Source organism: Nerophis ophidion, linkage group LG08, assembly GCF_033978795.1.
Source record: "Nerophis ophidion isolate RoL-2023_Sa linkage group LG08, RoL_Noph_v1.0, whole genome shotgun sequence".
Classification (NCBI taxonomy): domain Eukaryota; kingdom Metazoa; phylum Chordata; class Actinopteri; order Syngnathiformes; family Syngnathidae; genus Nerophis; species Nerophis ophidion.
In genome coordinates, this window is record NC_084618.1 from 30271044 (window position 1) to 30287534 (window position 16491).

A 16491-nucleotide genomic window follows, 5' to 3' on the forward strand; every position below is an offset into this window, starting at 1 on the left:
AACTGTTATACAGTTGACCAGTGGTTCCCAACTGGTGGGTTGTGACATAAAAGTGGATTGTGTGTCATTTTCAGTGAGTCGCAGTCAGAAGTGTGCATGAAAAAAAAAAAGTTTAGGGAGAAAAAAATCAAATTGTGGCAACAAAACCAGAAATTTTTAGCCATTTTTCTAGTGACTATTAGTGAGTATTTTAGCAAAAGACAAACCGACTAACAAGTTGGAGGACGACTCAGGACAGACATGGAAATATATTTTTTTAAAATCTAAATGGGGCAACAAAACCCGATATTTTCAGCCATCTTTCTGAAAACAAATACAGAAATGTTACTATTTTTTTTGGAAACAAAACCAGATGCTTTAGCTGTAGCCATTTTTCTGGTGACAAAACAAGATTATTTTAGTCAAAGTCACACCGATTAACAAGACAAGTCTACTGTGCTATTTTTCTGTAAAACAAACTTGAATGATTTAAAAATTTGGCTCACGACTTGATGATATGGAAAAAAAATTTTCTTCCTGAAGATAAACCATTTGAGAAGCACTCAACTCACACATGCTTACTCCAAATCATCATTGATGCAGAACCAGCAGACAATAACCAACATTATGTTTCATGTTGATTGGAAATTCCCCCGACAGCTCGTACAGCAAATGAATACGTTGGTCTTGATACAAGGAATAAGGTTAGCTAACTTAGCATCAACTTAAGACAATGATGTTGCCTAGCTAGCTAGGACTTCACTTAAATCTCTCATTCCTCGCTTCTTCTCTGCTGCGGGCGAATAACTTTCTGATATCCATCTAGGAGTTACAGTTTGAGTCAAATCAAAATCAAAATATTGTAATTAACAAATTGTTGTTGGCTAACGTCACCAACCTCACGGAGTGATTCGAATCCCCCCCTCCCCCCCTCTCTCTCAACCGAATCTCGATCCACACGTGAATAAATTACCATATTAAGTAGCCATGTGCTCACTGTTTCGTGGAGTGAATACAGTAGCAATCAATTACCATACTAAGTAGTATGTGCGCTGTTATCTAGACTTAAAACTCCGAAGCGTTTTTTTTATTGGTGAAATTTTTACTGGGGCACTGCAGATCAACAGTGGGGCACGTGCCCCAGTGAAATATGTCTGGCGACGCCCCTGGTGTGCAGGCTAATTGGGAACAGGTGGGTGCCATCATTGGATATAAAAACAGCTTCCCAAAAAAGGCCCAGTCTTTCACAAAAAAGGATGGGGCGAGGTACACCCCTTTGTCCACAACTGCGTGAGCAAATAGTCAAACAGTTTAAGAACAACGTTTCTCAAAGTGCAATTGCAAGAAATTTGGGGATTTCAACATCTACGGTCCATAATATCATCAAAAGGTTCAGAAAATCCGAAGAAATCACTCCACGTAAGCGGCATGGCCGGAAACCAACAATGAATGACCGTGACCTTCGATCCCTCAGACGGCCCAGAAACGCCGCCGGCTTCTCTGGGCCCGAGATCATCTTTAGATGGAGTGATGCAAAGTGGAAAAGTGTTCTGTGGTCTGACGAGTCCACATTTCCAACTGTTTCTGGAAATATTCGACATTGTGTCATCCGGACAAAAGGGAAAGCGAACCATCCAGACTGTTATCGACGCAAAGTTCAAAAGCTAGCATCTGTGATGGTATGGGGGTGCATTAGTGCCCAAGGCATGGGTAACTTACACATCTGGGAAGGCACCATTAATGCTGAAAGGTACATATAGGTTTTGGAACAACATATGCTGCCATCTAAGCGCCGTCTTTTTCATGGACGCCCCTGCTTATTTCAGCAAGACAATGCCTAGCCACATTCAGCACGTGTTACAACAGCGTGGCTTTGTAAAAAAAGAGTGCGGGTACTTTCCTGGCCCGCCTGCAGTCCAGACCTGTCTCCCATCGAAAATGTGTGGCCCATTATGAAGTGTAAAATACGACAGCGGAGACCTCGGACAGTTGAACGACTGAACCTCTACATAAAACAAGAATGGGAAAGAATTCCACTTTTAAAGCTTCAACAATTAGTTTCCTCTGTTCCCAAACGTTTATTGAGTGTTGTTAAAAGAAAAGCTGATGTAACACAGTGGTGAACATGCCCTTTCCCAACTACTTTGGCATGTGTTGCAGCCATGAAATTTTAAGTGAATTATTATTTGCAAAAAATATAATAAAGTTTATGAGTTTGAACATCAAATATTGTAGTGCATTCAATTGAATATGGGTTGAAAAGAATTTGCAAATGATTGTATTCCGTTTATATTTACATCCAACACAATTGCCCAACTCATATGGAAACGGGGTTTGTACAGCCCTACATGTCAACATAATAGATAATACACTTTGCTTTCCTGTCGCCTTGCAGGAGACAACATGTACAGCTGTGAGAGATGTAAGAAGTGAGTATGAAAAGGGAGCAAATAAATGACCCAAAACATAGTTCTTAACCTTGAATTATTGTCAATGCAATGTTGCAGGTTGAGAAATGGAGTGAAATATTGCAAAGTCCTGCGACTTCCAGAGGTACTTTTTGTCTTAAAACACTGCGACTATATTTAGTTAGACAGTAAAATGTTTTCTTGATGGACCTTTATGGATTTACACACAATGAATGGTATTACTAACACAACACTGCTACACATACAAGGATAGCCTTTAAAAAGCACAATAAAGTGGAACCTCCATTTACGAACTTGATTGATTCTCGAATAGGGGTTGTAAAGCAAAAGGTGTGTATAGTGAGACAAATTTCTCCTTTAAAAAAAATTTAAATATGAATAATGGGTTCCAGCCTTGACAAAAGTCCATATTTTACTGAAGGATTGAACACAATATAAAGTGCTATACGTCAAACAAACATAATAAGAGGGTGATGGTTCTCTTTATTAACAAAACAACAACAACACTACTTCCCAGAGAGAACAAGACATTAAAACAACATTAGCTACATGTACAGGGGGAAAATGTATTTAATGTGATCATAATTAGGATTAGAAGGTTATTGTGTACATAGACCCTGAAAAAAACGATCCGATTATGACGAGCATTTTCATGAATCACACCTTAAATTGGAATACTTTATTTTGACACGCGCAGCACATACCGGAAAAAGAAGTAAAAGACAAAGAAGCAGTGACTTCTGCTGTAAACAAACATGGGTCTGCATTCCTGCTTGTCTGATGTTATCACGTTATTTATAATTTTTTTCTTCTGTTCACTACTTTTGTTTTAGCTTTCTTCTTGAAATAGAGCTGTTTTGAGCCCTGCATGTTGTGATTTGTGCGATTTGCCGTGCGTCTTCATGTTGGGACAATCTGTGTACATGCTTGAGGCTAGCAGTTAGGACGTGGAGTACTGTAAGGTCGTGAATGAAACAATTCATTAAGACGAAAACTAGATCCCTTCTTTTATTGTTACATCGACACATGACACTCCAGACCATACTTTTGTTTTTGCTAGTTTTGGTTTTGGTCCCTTTGGTGTCCTCACTAACAATCAGAAATCACATAAAATCCTTAACTTTAACAACTATATTGCTACAATAATAAAAACCTGAAAAGTGAAATCCACTTACATTAATATCGGCAAACGAGGAACTAATGTAGAAGGCGCAGACAGACACGGAGAGAAAAGCCTGCTGTGTCGATTCTTCCATACTTGCAAGTGCCATTATTGTACTTTTCAAAAATTGTCTTTTTTTTTTTTTACTCCAGAGCTATTTCAACATTCTTAACACGCTGGTTTGTTGTCTTTTTGGGGCTCATGTTGAGTTAGTAAAATGGAAAAAAATTGTCAAAAGGCAGAAATACAAATAACAGGGTTTGTAAATCGAGGTTCCACTGTATTACCCTCTCATTATTCAACATACTGTTGTCTTTTTGTTTAATTTAAACATTGTGGTGCAGATTCTGTGCATTCACCTGAAACGTTTCCGGCACGAGGTGATGTATTCTTTCAAGATCGGCAACCACGTTTCCTTTCCGCTGGAGGGCCTGGACATGCGACCCTTCCTGGCCAAAGACAGTTCTTCCCAAGTCACCACTTACGACCTTCTCTCGGTCATCTGTCACCACGGCACTGCTGGAAGTAAGAAAAAGAAAATGTATATCATGTATATAAATTACTTTGTACACATTTAATTCTGTTTTCATCCAGGTGGACACTACATAGCGTACTGTCAGAACGTCATCAACGGACAGTGGTACGAATTTGACGACCAGTACGTCACAGAGGTTCATGAGACTGTGGTGCAGAACGCGGAAGCCTATGTGCTCTTCTACAGGTTTGCATAAACAGTTTTGTAACAATCTCACATACAGTGGTACTACGGGCTACGAGTTTTTCGGGATATGAGCGCTCTCTCTGCTAATTGTTATGTTAGTTATCGTAGCGAATGTCACAGTAAACCCCATAAAATTCGACCAAATTATATGGTTTTACTCGCTGCTATTAGCTTATAGCTCGCGATCGACAACTTTGTTTTTCAAACAATGGAAGGAAGAAAGTCAGTGTGAAGGACATTGCTGAGAAGAAGCATTGGATGATATTCATCGAACTAAAGAAAGAAAATATCAAAAACATGACCAATTGGGTAGCCGTGTAGCTAGTCTGCACCATAAGGAAGCAGAATGAGTCGATAAACGCGAGCCAAAGAATACCTAACGGGCAAAAATTTATCCATGAAAATGTGGGGAAGCTGCTGATGGTGTGTGTTTGATAAAATAGCTCAAAAGGTGATATTGTAGAAGTCTGTTCTCTAAAGTAAACACTACATTATTAAATTAATTAATAAAACTACTGTAGTTTATACAACATTCTATTGTGTTGTTTTTATACAAAATTTTTATTATCTAAAAGTTTGTATTATTTTTTAAAGAGGCATGTTACATGTTAAATTTGGGGTGTTTTGGGAGGGAGAAGATTAAATAGAAAAATGGTTTAAGAAGAAACGTCAGGGCTTCCAAGTGGAAAGGTTATCACAAAAGAGGTACTCTATGGAATAGGGACACAAATTTACAAAAAGTGCAAAAAAAAAACTAAGGCACTCTCTTTTTACGGCAGATTTTAAAGGACCTTTTAATCATGTTAGTTAGCGTAGCCAATGTGCTTTAGTTATCTGGCCTTCATCCTTCATCAGAGGGACAAAAAAACTTCACCCTATTGGTGGTATTCCTGGCTTTAAGCTCACTTTGTGTACTTTAAAAATTGAGGTAATGTCTGGAATGAGTTGGAGCGACTAAAAGGTCCATTAAAAATGCTGTAAATGTTAAATATTTTTAACTGAAGAAGGGAGTGCCTTAGTTTTTTTTTCCCGAATAAATATATTTAAATTTATTTATTCGCAATACAAATTTTTCAAGGTATGAGCTGCGTCACAAACTCGTATAGTGCCGCTGTACTTAAATGAGAAGTGCACTTTTTTAGAATTTTGCCTATCATCCTCAATCTTAAATCCAAAAACTGCCAACAATACTTTTATTTACATGTCCATCCATCCATGCATTTTATACCGCTTGTCCCTTTCGGGGTCACGGGAGGTGCTGGAGTCCATCTCAGCTGCATTCGGGCGGAAGGTGGGGTACACCCTGAACAAGTCGCTATCTCATCACAGGGCCAACACGGATAGACAGACAACATTCATACTTACATTCACACACAGGGGCCAATTTTGTTTTGCCAATCAACCTATCCCCTGGTGCATGTTTTTGGCGGTGAGAGGGAGCCGGAGTACTTGGAAGGAATCCACGCAGTCACAGGGAAAACATGCAAACTCCACACAGAAAGATCCCGAGCCCGGGATTGAACTCAGGACTACTCAGGACCTTCGTATTGTAAGGCACATGCACTAAACTCTGTACCACCGTGCTGCCCTTATTTACATGTCATGACTTGAATATTAATCAAATATTTGCGATATTGTTAGTTTAAGCGCTAATGCGGACAAAGTATTTTTAGCGGTGCCATGATCACAGAGAGCTAACAGTATTGACATACAAAGCTGTTTTTGCTGCATCGCCTCTGAGTTGGTGAAAGTTAGTTCTAGATAATAAATCATGCGTCTCACCTGGAAAGTAAGGACGTTGTAAACGAAAAGTTGTTCAACTTGACAGTCAACGTAAACCTAGAGATGGCAAGAAAGGTACGAAAAGACGGTTGTTTGGGTGCCTATTTTTTTTCTACTTGCGATAGGATTTAGATTAATTCTTCCTTTAAACGAGAAGATATAAACATCCCATCAGTCAGCATCCCAGTGAGAGCAGACATTGTACAGTAAGTGATTGTTTTCTTATGTTTGTGTTTTGTATATCTTGTTTTGAATTTAGCAAAACCGCTGCATGAGGCTTCTAAGTGTTTGACTAGGGGCGGTATAGCTCGGTTGGTAGAGCGGCCGTGTCAGCAACTAGAGGGTTGCAGGTTCGATTCACGCTTCCGCCATCCTAGTCACTGCTGTTGTGTCCTTGGGCAAGACACTTTACCCTTGCTCTTGATGGGTGCTGGTTAGCGCCTTGCATGGCAGCTCCCTCCATCAGTGTATGAATGAATGGGTGCATGTGGAAGTAGTGTCAAAGTGCTTTGAGTACCTTGAAGGTAGAAAAGCACTATACAAGTACAACTAAAGCTGGATCTGTTTAGGACTCAGCTTCTAAATCTTGTAGATCATCCTCCATATATTCAGGCTTAAAAATATTAAGTTTGGATCATAATTTTTCCCAAAGTAGTCGTTGTTGTCTCTCATGAAGTCTGCCATAATTAGAATTTTGTTGTTGTTGAAGGGAAACGCGAACGTTGTGATGCGTCTGTGAATGTAATCTGTCCTTGCCTAAGGATTGTAAACGATAAAGAAATGATCAGTTCTTGAACTCTGTGCAGGAAAAGCAGCGAGGAGTCGGTGAGAGAGCGGCAGAAGGTGGTAGCTTTGGCCAGCGCCAAGGAGCCCAGCCTGCTGCAGTTTTACATCTCCCGAGAATGGCTCAACAAGTTCAACACCTTCGCAGAGCCCGGCCCTATCAGCAACCACACCTTCCTCTGTCGCCATGGAGGTAACAGGAGCATCCTAGATTTTTGTTACACATTGTCCTATTCACATTTCATGACTCATTTAAAAATATTTCCTAATCGAGTTGAAGTCTATAGTTCACCAACTACCTGGTGAAAGTCATTTCTCAACAGTTCTCCCTCACATTCCACATATTTCCTTCTCTTTCTGCAGGCATCCCACCAACTAAATACCACTACATTGACGACCTGGTCGTTATCGTGCCCCAGAATGTGTGGGAGTACCTTTACAACAGGTAAATATTTGAACGCGCTTCAACGCTATCACAATCTGTAAAAGAGTCCAAGTTTACATCTATTAGGCAGATCCCTGCTATTTTATATTCCAGGATCTCTGTGAATGGCAAAAAGTCGACACCTGTAAAATGCCCTTGTGCAATCTTTAAGGGGAACTGCACTTTTTTTTAGAATTCTGCCCATCGTTTATAATCATTATGAGAGGCATGACGACGGATGTAATATATTTGTTTTGTATTCTATATATCAAATAAATGTGATCAAAAGTTTGCTTACAATGGAGCTTATGGGAGCTGTCCATTTCTGCCCATAAAGCCCTTAAAATAATATCCAAACACCTTAATTGAGGTTTTATATACATAATGTAAGTATAAATGTAATGTAGTAACATTAATAATAGCATTTGATATTTACGTATTCTGATAATTTTAAGCATACATTTACGCATGGTTTGCTTTTTTGTTTTTCTTCATCACTTATTACTCACTGCAGACTTCATGAGAGCCAACCAACATAACAAAACATCACTTGCTGCACAATGTCTGCTGTCATTAGGATGCCGACTGCTAGGATGTTCATATATTCCTTTTTAAACAAAGAATCATAATGGTGCGAAGCATGATTTATGATCTACAATAAATTTAAAGTGAGCAAGGAAGCAGCAGACCACTCGATGATGCAAACATAGGGACACACAAAAGTAATTTGTATGCATTAGCGCTTATAACTAGCAATATCACTAATACTTGGTTAATATTCAAATGACAGAATGGAAATGGAGTATTGATGGCAGTTTTTAAATGGTTGTTTATTGAATTTTATGGGTGAGCTCCAATTAGCTCCGCAGTAAGTGGACTTTTATTTACTAGTTGGAATGCATTAAAAATATCCATCCTTTGTCATGTCTTTCATAATGATTGTGAACGATATGCCAAATTCCAAAAAAACAGCAGTTCCCCTTTAAGATCGACTATACACACTTATACCTAGGATTTAAAAGAGATTCACTCTTAAAAGTGTGATTAGTCTATAAACAATATATATACATTTTTTACTTTCCACGCTTGAAATATTTTAAGAAGTTTAGATCTATCAACTGATATGACGTTATAATTTTTTATGGGTTGTTTTATGTTTGTTTGTTTTTACCAATTTAAAAAAAAAAATACTGTAATAGAAAAATGCTAAATTGCGATATTAAAAAAAATAAACTACAGAGTGTAATATTTGCTGTTGGGTAATGACAGCCTAGAATAGGTCAATAATTCATGACAAAGTTAACTTTGATATAGTGGACAAGTAGACAACAAATATTATTTGTACGAGCTTATTGAGTTTACATAAGTTATTTATACACATCTGCCATGCTAATATAGATAATTTTATTGTATTTCAGTGATTTTAAACGGGTCAATATATTATTTTTTTTTCTACATTTAAAACACTTGTGGTCTACATAACATGTAATGGTGGTTCTTTGGTCAAAGTATTGCATAGATTATGTTTTACAGACCATCTTCAAGCAGCTTTCTGACCATCCCCCTTCAGAATGTGCCGTTTTGTGGTGGCCTTAATTACGTGGCTCCACTTTGTAAGCGTCTTCTCTCATCTTTGTTGCAGTTTTTAGTGCTTCCATAGCGAATCTACTGACAGATATAAATTAGAACTTTACGGTACTTTGTATTACAAGTGGAAACAGGATGCATGTGCATTTACGAGGCAGTTTGCCTCACAATAAGAGGACAGAGAAAAAGATAGGAGCTTATTAACTACTACACAGACTACAACAGCGGAGTCATGCAAAGCACTTTGGGTAAATCTATACCATATATGGAAAACTCGCTGATTTCACTGTGTGAAAAATGCCACAGGACAGAAAATTCCAAATGGCTCATTTACAGGAAGTATAAAATAAGGCAAAAAATTATCATAAATATCTCCACCACGGTTTGATTTTAAATTATCGGGATTTATGGAGATCCCAAACACACAACAGCAGGTACCAATAGGTAAGAAAAGTTGTTTTTGCATTACAGGGCCCCTTTAATGGCCGTTCAACTCATTTGCGCTCATCAAAGCTCTGAGAATTACGCTCATGGTATTCTGGTGCCATCTGGTGGTTAAGGAGCACCAAAACATGCTTTTCTTGACTTTAAATTGGCAAGAATGAGATTCATTACATTTTCATGGAAAAAGCATAGTAATATACCAGGATTACTGTCTGTTAAAAATCAGCATCTATATTGCGAGTCAATGGTACCAAAATAGTCCTTATGAGAATGTGTGCATATTTTGTTTGTATCCAATAATAACAATGCTGCAATTAAAACTACAATAAAATGTTATTGAAAATAAACTAAAAAATAAGGAACACATGTAATGCCCGTTTTGGGGCCGAAGGGTTCACAGGTTCTATTTCTATTTTAAATAATCTCAAGCCGCAACCCGCGGCTCTTTAGTGCGACCCTAGTGGCTCCCTGGAGCATTTTTAAAAAAGGATTGAGTATGGAAAATGATGGGGGAAAATAATTATTTTGTTTTAGAATGTTTTTTTTTTTTTAGGACAAAATCTTCCAATCCATCTTTCTCATTTTGTCCACCAAACATTTTATTCCGTGCGTGAATGTACAAAGGTGACCTCTGTTGACGTTATTGACTTGTGGGGAGTGCTAATCAGGCCTATTGGGTTAGTGCATGACTACAAGCCAATCCATGCTATTTAGGGTAGCTGTATGAACATAATGCATCATTATGCCTCATGTGTAGGTATATTATAGCTCATTTAATATCCTTTACGTTTATCCTCTTTGTATATAATTTATATTTGCATGTCCCATGACACATTATCTGTATGTAATATTGGCCGCATTTCAGAAAGTTGTTTTTGTGCCATGTTGTTCCAGACTACAGCAAACATTACTTAGCTTGCCAAAGATTGTAATAAATCCATTAGAAGAAGACAGCCTGAACTCGGACACACACATCTATAGTTTAGCCGTTAAAAAGTCAGTAATTTACTAAGGGTTTTAAAGTTGTAAAAATGTGTAGAATGAATATTAAATTTCAACTTTTCTGTCAACGAAGATTTGGTTCAGCCTGCGACACATTGTAATTTTGATAGTAGGCTATTATTGTCAGTATAGACATTTGCCTCATGTCATTATAAGACGTACTGTATATAGGGCTTTTCATTTTTTGCGGGTCCAGACAGATTAGTTTTTGTATTTTTGGTCCAATATGGCTCTTTCAATACTTTGGGTTGCCGACCCCTGTTCTAACCTTATAATATTCCTCTCATTTATCAAACACATTAACAATGGTTTTACACATGGTTTTACTTCAAATATTGAGTTACAATATAAAGCATTACATACGGTTTGTGTTGTCAGATTTGGAGGCGGGCCTGCAGTCAACCACCTGTACATGTGCGCCATCTGCCAGGTGGAGCTCGAGGCGCTGGCTAAACGCAGAAAAACGGAAATAGACACATTCATTAAGGTAAAAGTGTAGGTTTGCTTGTGTGAGAAACGAGTGTGACTTTCCAGGTGTTCTTTTTGTGCGCAGCTGAACAAAGAGTTCCAGGCCGACGAGGCGCCCACCGTCATCCTCTGCATCAGCATGCAGTGGTTCCGCGAGTGGGAGAGCTTTGTCAAAGGCAAAGACAGCGGTAAGATGGCGCACACAAACGCACCGTGTCATCCTTGCTGTCTACCATCGCACTTTTTGTCCGCGCAGAGCCGCCTGGTCCTATCGACAATAGTAAGATAGGCGTCATGAAGGCAGGACACGTTCAGCTCAAGCAAGGTGAGCCTCATGGACACACAACCCACAGAGAAGACCTTAAAATGTGTGCATCCCCCACCAGGTGCAGACTACGGTCAGATTTCAGAGGAGACCTGGCAGTACTTGTTAGCTATTTACGGCGGAGGGCCTGAAATTGCTGTCAGGCAAACGGTGGCCCTGCCCGACCCCGACAGTCTTCATGGAGAGAGGAAAATAGAAGCTGAGACCAGAGCGCTTTGACATCACAGAAGGTTAGAAGAAACACTTTTCCGTTGAACAAATTCCATTGAGCTTTACTGAGGAAATAAACAGCTTTTATGACAGTAATCTAAAACTATTACAGGAATTAAGTTAAATGTATTGTGGAAAAAAACTTAACGTCAAGAATTGAATTTTATTTTTTGAAAGTCATAACTTATGAGAACAACATGTAAATCATACACGAGTAAAGTAACAAAATCACAATCCCTTAAAGAAATTTATGAATTAAGATGATTATTACAAAACTGAAAATGCAAAAACCCTAATTTTGCCTTCCTTTGAAATCAAAAATCAAAGGAAATAATGTAATTAAGTTGGAATATTGTAAAGAAAAAAGTATTGGATGAAGCTACATACACAAGTATGAAATCATGACTGTGGAAGTCGCTTCCTTGCAGCTCCACTGTGGACACGGCACAAGAGCCAAGCGTGCAGGTTTAACAAGGTTTTAATGTACATATAGTTTTAAATCAAAAGTTTTTTCCAGCAGAACATGACCTCTCAGTCACGTCCGTATCCGCTCTTCCTCTCTGCTCCTGGCTGCTCACTGTTAAAGACAACAGATGATTAGATTACCACATACCACCTGTGAAATCTAATCACCTGTCTCGCCGTCAGCACATGCCCCTATCCGATGGTGCTCCACCCTCAACACCATTGACAGCGGCGGTGACTTTTGCTCCTGCGGGCATGGTGATCACACTCTCCCTCCACAATGATTTAAAAAAATTGGAAAAATATAATAAGAACATGTTGATGTTAGAAAAAAACAATCTCACTTTTATATATAAAAAAATCAGTTTTCTTGAGAAATATTACGAGACTTAAAAATACATAATTTTACAATAGATTTTTCGTTTTAGGAAAATACATTTGTAACTTTATTGAGAAAAAAGTTTGGCAATATTCGGATTTTATGCAACTATATTGTAATATAAGGAGGATGTGGTGCAGTGGGAGAGTGGCCGTGCGCAACCCGAGGGTCACTGGTTCAAATCCCACCTAGAACCAACCTCGTCACGTCCGTTGTGTCCTGAGCAAGACACTTCACCCTTGCTCCTGATGGGTGCTGGTTGGCGCCTTGCATGGCAGCTCCCTCCATCAGTGTGTGAATGGGTAAATGTGGAAGTAGTGTCAAAGCGCTTTGAGTACCTTGAAGGTAGAAAAGCGCTATATAAGTACAACCCATTTATTTATTTATGTTTTAAATTGTATCTAAATAAAGTTGAAAGCTTTCTAAGAATAATAATTATTTTCATCAGAAGAAATTAATAATATGAGAAAAGTGAATGAAAATAAAATGTCACTTTTGTTGAAATTGTATGAACATAACGAGAAAAAAGTTGTAAAAATCCATAATTGTACCCAGAAGAAAAATGTTGTTTTACGAGAATAAAGTCATCTTTGAATATATTTCTAATTTTAAAATATTAAGAAAAAAAAAAAGTTAAAATTTTATGAAAATAACAGTGTGGAGGGGGGGGCGTGGCCTGCAGGCCTGCCGCGGAACGGGGTGTGTCAGGATCGTCCAGCGACAGGTGCGTAGATGGCCCAGGTAGGCCTTGTTATCTGTCGGCCTTTATTGGCAGCAGCCGGGAGGAGAGGAGTAGTTCGAGTTGGAGGTGCTGCTGAGCAGAGGCAGAAAAGACTTGTTGCTAGAGAGCAAAAGTCTCCCACCTTGTGAGAACAAAATAAAACAGTAATATACCCTGAATTCCTGGCAGTGTGTGGTGGTCTGAAGTATCCACCGGAGGGCAACATTTGGCACCCAACAAGCTGGAACCTGTGAGGAAGCACTCACAAAAGAGTCAGTTGCGCTGCGCCGCGGAACCTGCGGCCCCGCCTCCTCCCTCTGCGCTCTCGCTCGTGTTGGTGCTGGCTACTCTGCTGCCTCCACGGTCGTCTCCCTTGCACCGCCAGGTGGTCACTGCTGCGGCCAGGACATAGGGTAATGGACCCAGGCCGCCGTCTGTGCTAGGATCACCTCCAAAAACTGCTTCGTGACCAGCCGCTCCATCACATGGTCGTCGCCCTCTCTTGGCTGCAGCCAACGTGTCGCTGCGTCTCGGAGTTGCTGCCAGAGCACGAACGGGCAGTCCTCTGTGGTGGTCCTCAGCGGTGCAACCGGTCCGGACCAGCACCGCCCTCCTCAGGTCCGGGAAGTTCACGCGGGAGGCCGCCGGTAGGCTAAGCGCCCGTTGCTGCGCCTTCCCCGCCAGCAGTGGCAAGAGTCGCACTCCTCACTTCTCTTTCGGCCTTGCACATGCCTCCGGTCTGGCCACAAAAATGTCTATGAAGGCATGGGGGTCCTCTTCTTCCCTCATGCGCTGCATGGAGACGGCCGCTGATGTTTGCGGTGCTGCTCCGATCTGGTCCGCCAGCGCCTGCAGGATTTGCTTCTGCTGGGCCACTTGTTGGCAGACTGCCTCCAGCTATTGACAGCTGGCCACTGTCACCTCCGAGAGAACGCTCGAAAAAGCCGTCAGGGATTCTGCTTCCATCTCCTTGGTTGGTCTGACTTGTTGGGCGCCAAATGTAGAGGTTGCCCTCCAGTGGGTTCTTCACACCACACACTGCCAGGAATTCAGAGTATAACACTGTTTTATTTTTATTTTCACAAGGTGCGAGACTTTTGCTTTCCAGCAACAAGTCTTTTCTGTGTCTGCTCAGCAGCAACTCCAACTACTCCCCTCCTCCTGGCTGCTGCCAATAAAGGGTGACAGGTGATTAGATAACAGGGCCCACCTGGGCCATCTACGCACTTGTCGCTGTCTTCGAGGCTGGTCCTGACACACCCCGTTCCGCAGCAGATTTGATCCAAAATAAAGTAGAATGTTTTACAAAAAAAACCTTAATTTTGTGGGGAAATTATAATACAAGAATATAATGATATAAGAATAACATAAAAGAATAAAAGTAAGTTTTCATTACTTTGTAGAAATCAATCATTTGACAAAAAAGGTAATTTTGACAAAGTTTTATTGAACAAAACAGTTTAAATTAAGCTCTAGAAAATGGATGGATGGTTGGAATTTGCAATATTAGCAGGAAAAACGTCTGAATAAAGTTGAATATTTATATAATCAATGGAATAAAGATCAGTGAGGAAAAAAACCATACATTTTGTAGAAACAACATATGATTTAGGTTTATGACACTAAAGTTGCGGAAACCCACAAAATAATAACATTCTGAGAAAAAAGTATGACTTAAGAGAATAAAGTTCGGTAACTTAAGTAGTAGTGTACGTGTGTACTTAGTCGTCAGTGTGTTGGCCTCCCAGCCGCTGGTGGGAAAGCATTTACTGGAAGTCCTGGTCTTAAAATCTTTCCATTGTTGACGTCAGTTCTTTAAACATGTGGCCAAGAATAAGAAAAAGAATAATGGGGCTGCTCGCTCGTATTATTTAAACAGCTGCAACTCTTTTCCTTCCTAACTTTAATTCCTCCCTTATCCTGGCAGCTCCTTTCCACCGTTTGCCCTCGCAGACAGCTGAGGAATTTGCACCTCTTGGCCGTGAGTGGATGGAGCAGCGCTGTATTCTGCAAACCACTGGACCACCCGGCACTTTTTTTGTTATGGAAGTGAAGTTCAAGCTGGTGTTTTATGTAGATGTCACCTGACGCTCTGTCCGCCTTTCCTTACCAGAGACAACTTACTTGTTGTTGGCCTGCCTAGCAACCTGCTCCGACAACACAGCCTGCACACCTGGAGCCAAAACTTGAAATGCACACCACGTCTGGAATGTCTCGCGAGTGCATAAGAAAGCACCAAGCATGCGTGCGAGTGTGCATTTTCACGCGCAGTTGAAAAGAAAAAGCATGCTGCTCATTTCACCAACAGGATGAACGCAGGCTTTGCTTCTTTGAATTGGCTGATTTCAACTTCTGAGTCACTCCTGTTGAGGTCCACGGCACCGCTATGCCGTAAAACCTGTTGGAATATGCGCGTATGGACGGAACATTGCCCGGGATGACGATAAAACGTCACGAGGGAGACTTTTTGGATGAATACGAGCTTACTGTATGTTCGCCGTCCGTTCAGTGTTAACACAAGAGCTACACAGTGCATTGTTTACAAAGCAAATAGGTAGAACAAAGTCAAAGGTTTTCAAGTCATAATAAGCTGATAATAGGTCTACTGTCCGTCTAAATATATTTATGAGCTGTAGTTGTACGGATTAGCAGCATTTTAAATAATGAACCACTACCTAGGTAGCATTTTAAATTGAGACACAAAAGGTGAAATCCATGATGCTAGCACACTAGAATTAGCACTCCACTATGATCACTTTATGAGAACGTTGGACTTTAGCGACATTACGTCCAACAACTTTAATTTATTAAAGCATATCTTAAATGTCCCCCGAGCAATATTGTGAAAAGGCTTACAGATCTAATAGTTTGATTCTTGATAATTAGCAAAAGATGCTCGTTAGCATAGTGGAGAGCAGCTGCTGTCACTTTAGGTCCCGTCAATCATTATTTCACACATTTATTTTGAAATGTCAACAGGATGTCCTCTTGTATCTGGTGATTAAATGGTTTGGTATTTCATCAAGTGTCCTCTGTCACCATCATTATTTGATTATGGCGCAGCCACGACACCATAAGAGGGGCGGACTCACCGGCTTTCAGCCATGTTTCCGTCACACACAGGAAGTCAAGTCCGCGGGAAGTGAAGAAATCCTTCAGGATAACCATTTTGTCAAAGATCTTGCGTACACAAGACCCAACCTGGCGGGGGCCAGCACGTCCAAGGTCGCAACTAATCCAGGTGGGGCCTGACACACAGCTCGCTGGTGGCGGGGGAGAGGAGCCACGAGAAGGGAAAGGAAGGCAGGAATTTGGCCAGGTGAAAAAGCTGACTGGGACGTCGAAAAACCAACGTCGAGGTTGATCATATCAGTGGGAAAAGGGCAAAGATCCAACAGTGTTTGGCGGTCATACTCAAGCTGTGAGCTGACAGAGATGAAAATAAACGCAAACAACACAAAAACCAACAGAGCTGACAGCGAGAGACGGCAGGGCAAAACACATACTGGCGCCATCTTCTGGAAACTCGGAAGTGACGTTACTCAAATAGTGAAAGGTAAGTGTTGTTTTTTTTTTAGTAACCAGCAAGCACAGTACAGTTAGAACAACT

General features: G+C 40.4%; 1 protein-coding gene across 2 annotated transcripts in view; it reads left to right on the forward strand.

Moving 5' to 3' along the window:
• usp20 (ubiquitin specific peptidase 20) overlaps positions 1-15902 on the forward strand; it is a 31876-nt gene extending 15974 nt beyond the window's left edge. For both annotated transcript variants that reach the window (XM_061908266.1, XM_061908267.1), the window contains exons 14-24: positions 2375-2408; positions 2487-2532; positions 3915-4095; positions 4165-4291; positions 6880-7049; positions 7220-7301; positions 10692-10800; positions 10867-10969; positions 11038-11106; positions 11168-11336; positions 14809-15902. In XM_061908266.1, coding sequence (XP_061764250.1) covers positions 2375-2408; positions 2487-2532; positions 3915-4095; positions 4165-4291; positions 6880-7049; positions 7220-7301; positions 10692-10800; positions 10867-10969; positions 11038-11106; positions 11168-11325 — 1079 coding nt within the window. In that variant the 3' untranslated portion in view covers positions 11326-11336; positions 14809-15902. The remainder of the gene's footprint in view (positions 1-2374; positions 2409-2486; positions 2533-3914; positions 4096-4164; positions 4292-6879; positions 7050-7219; positions 7302-10691; positions 10801-10866; positions 10970-11037; positions 11107-11167; positions 11337-14808) is intronic.
• Positions 15903-16491: the final 589 nt, after the last annotated feature.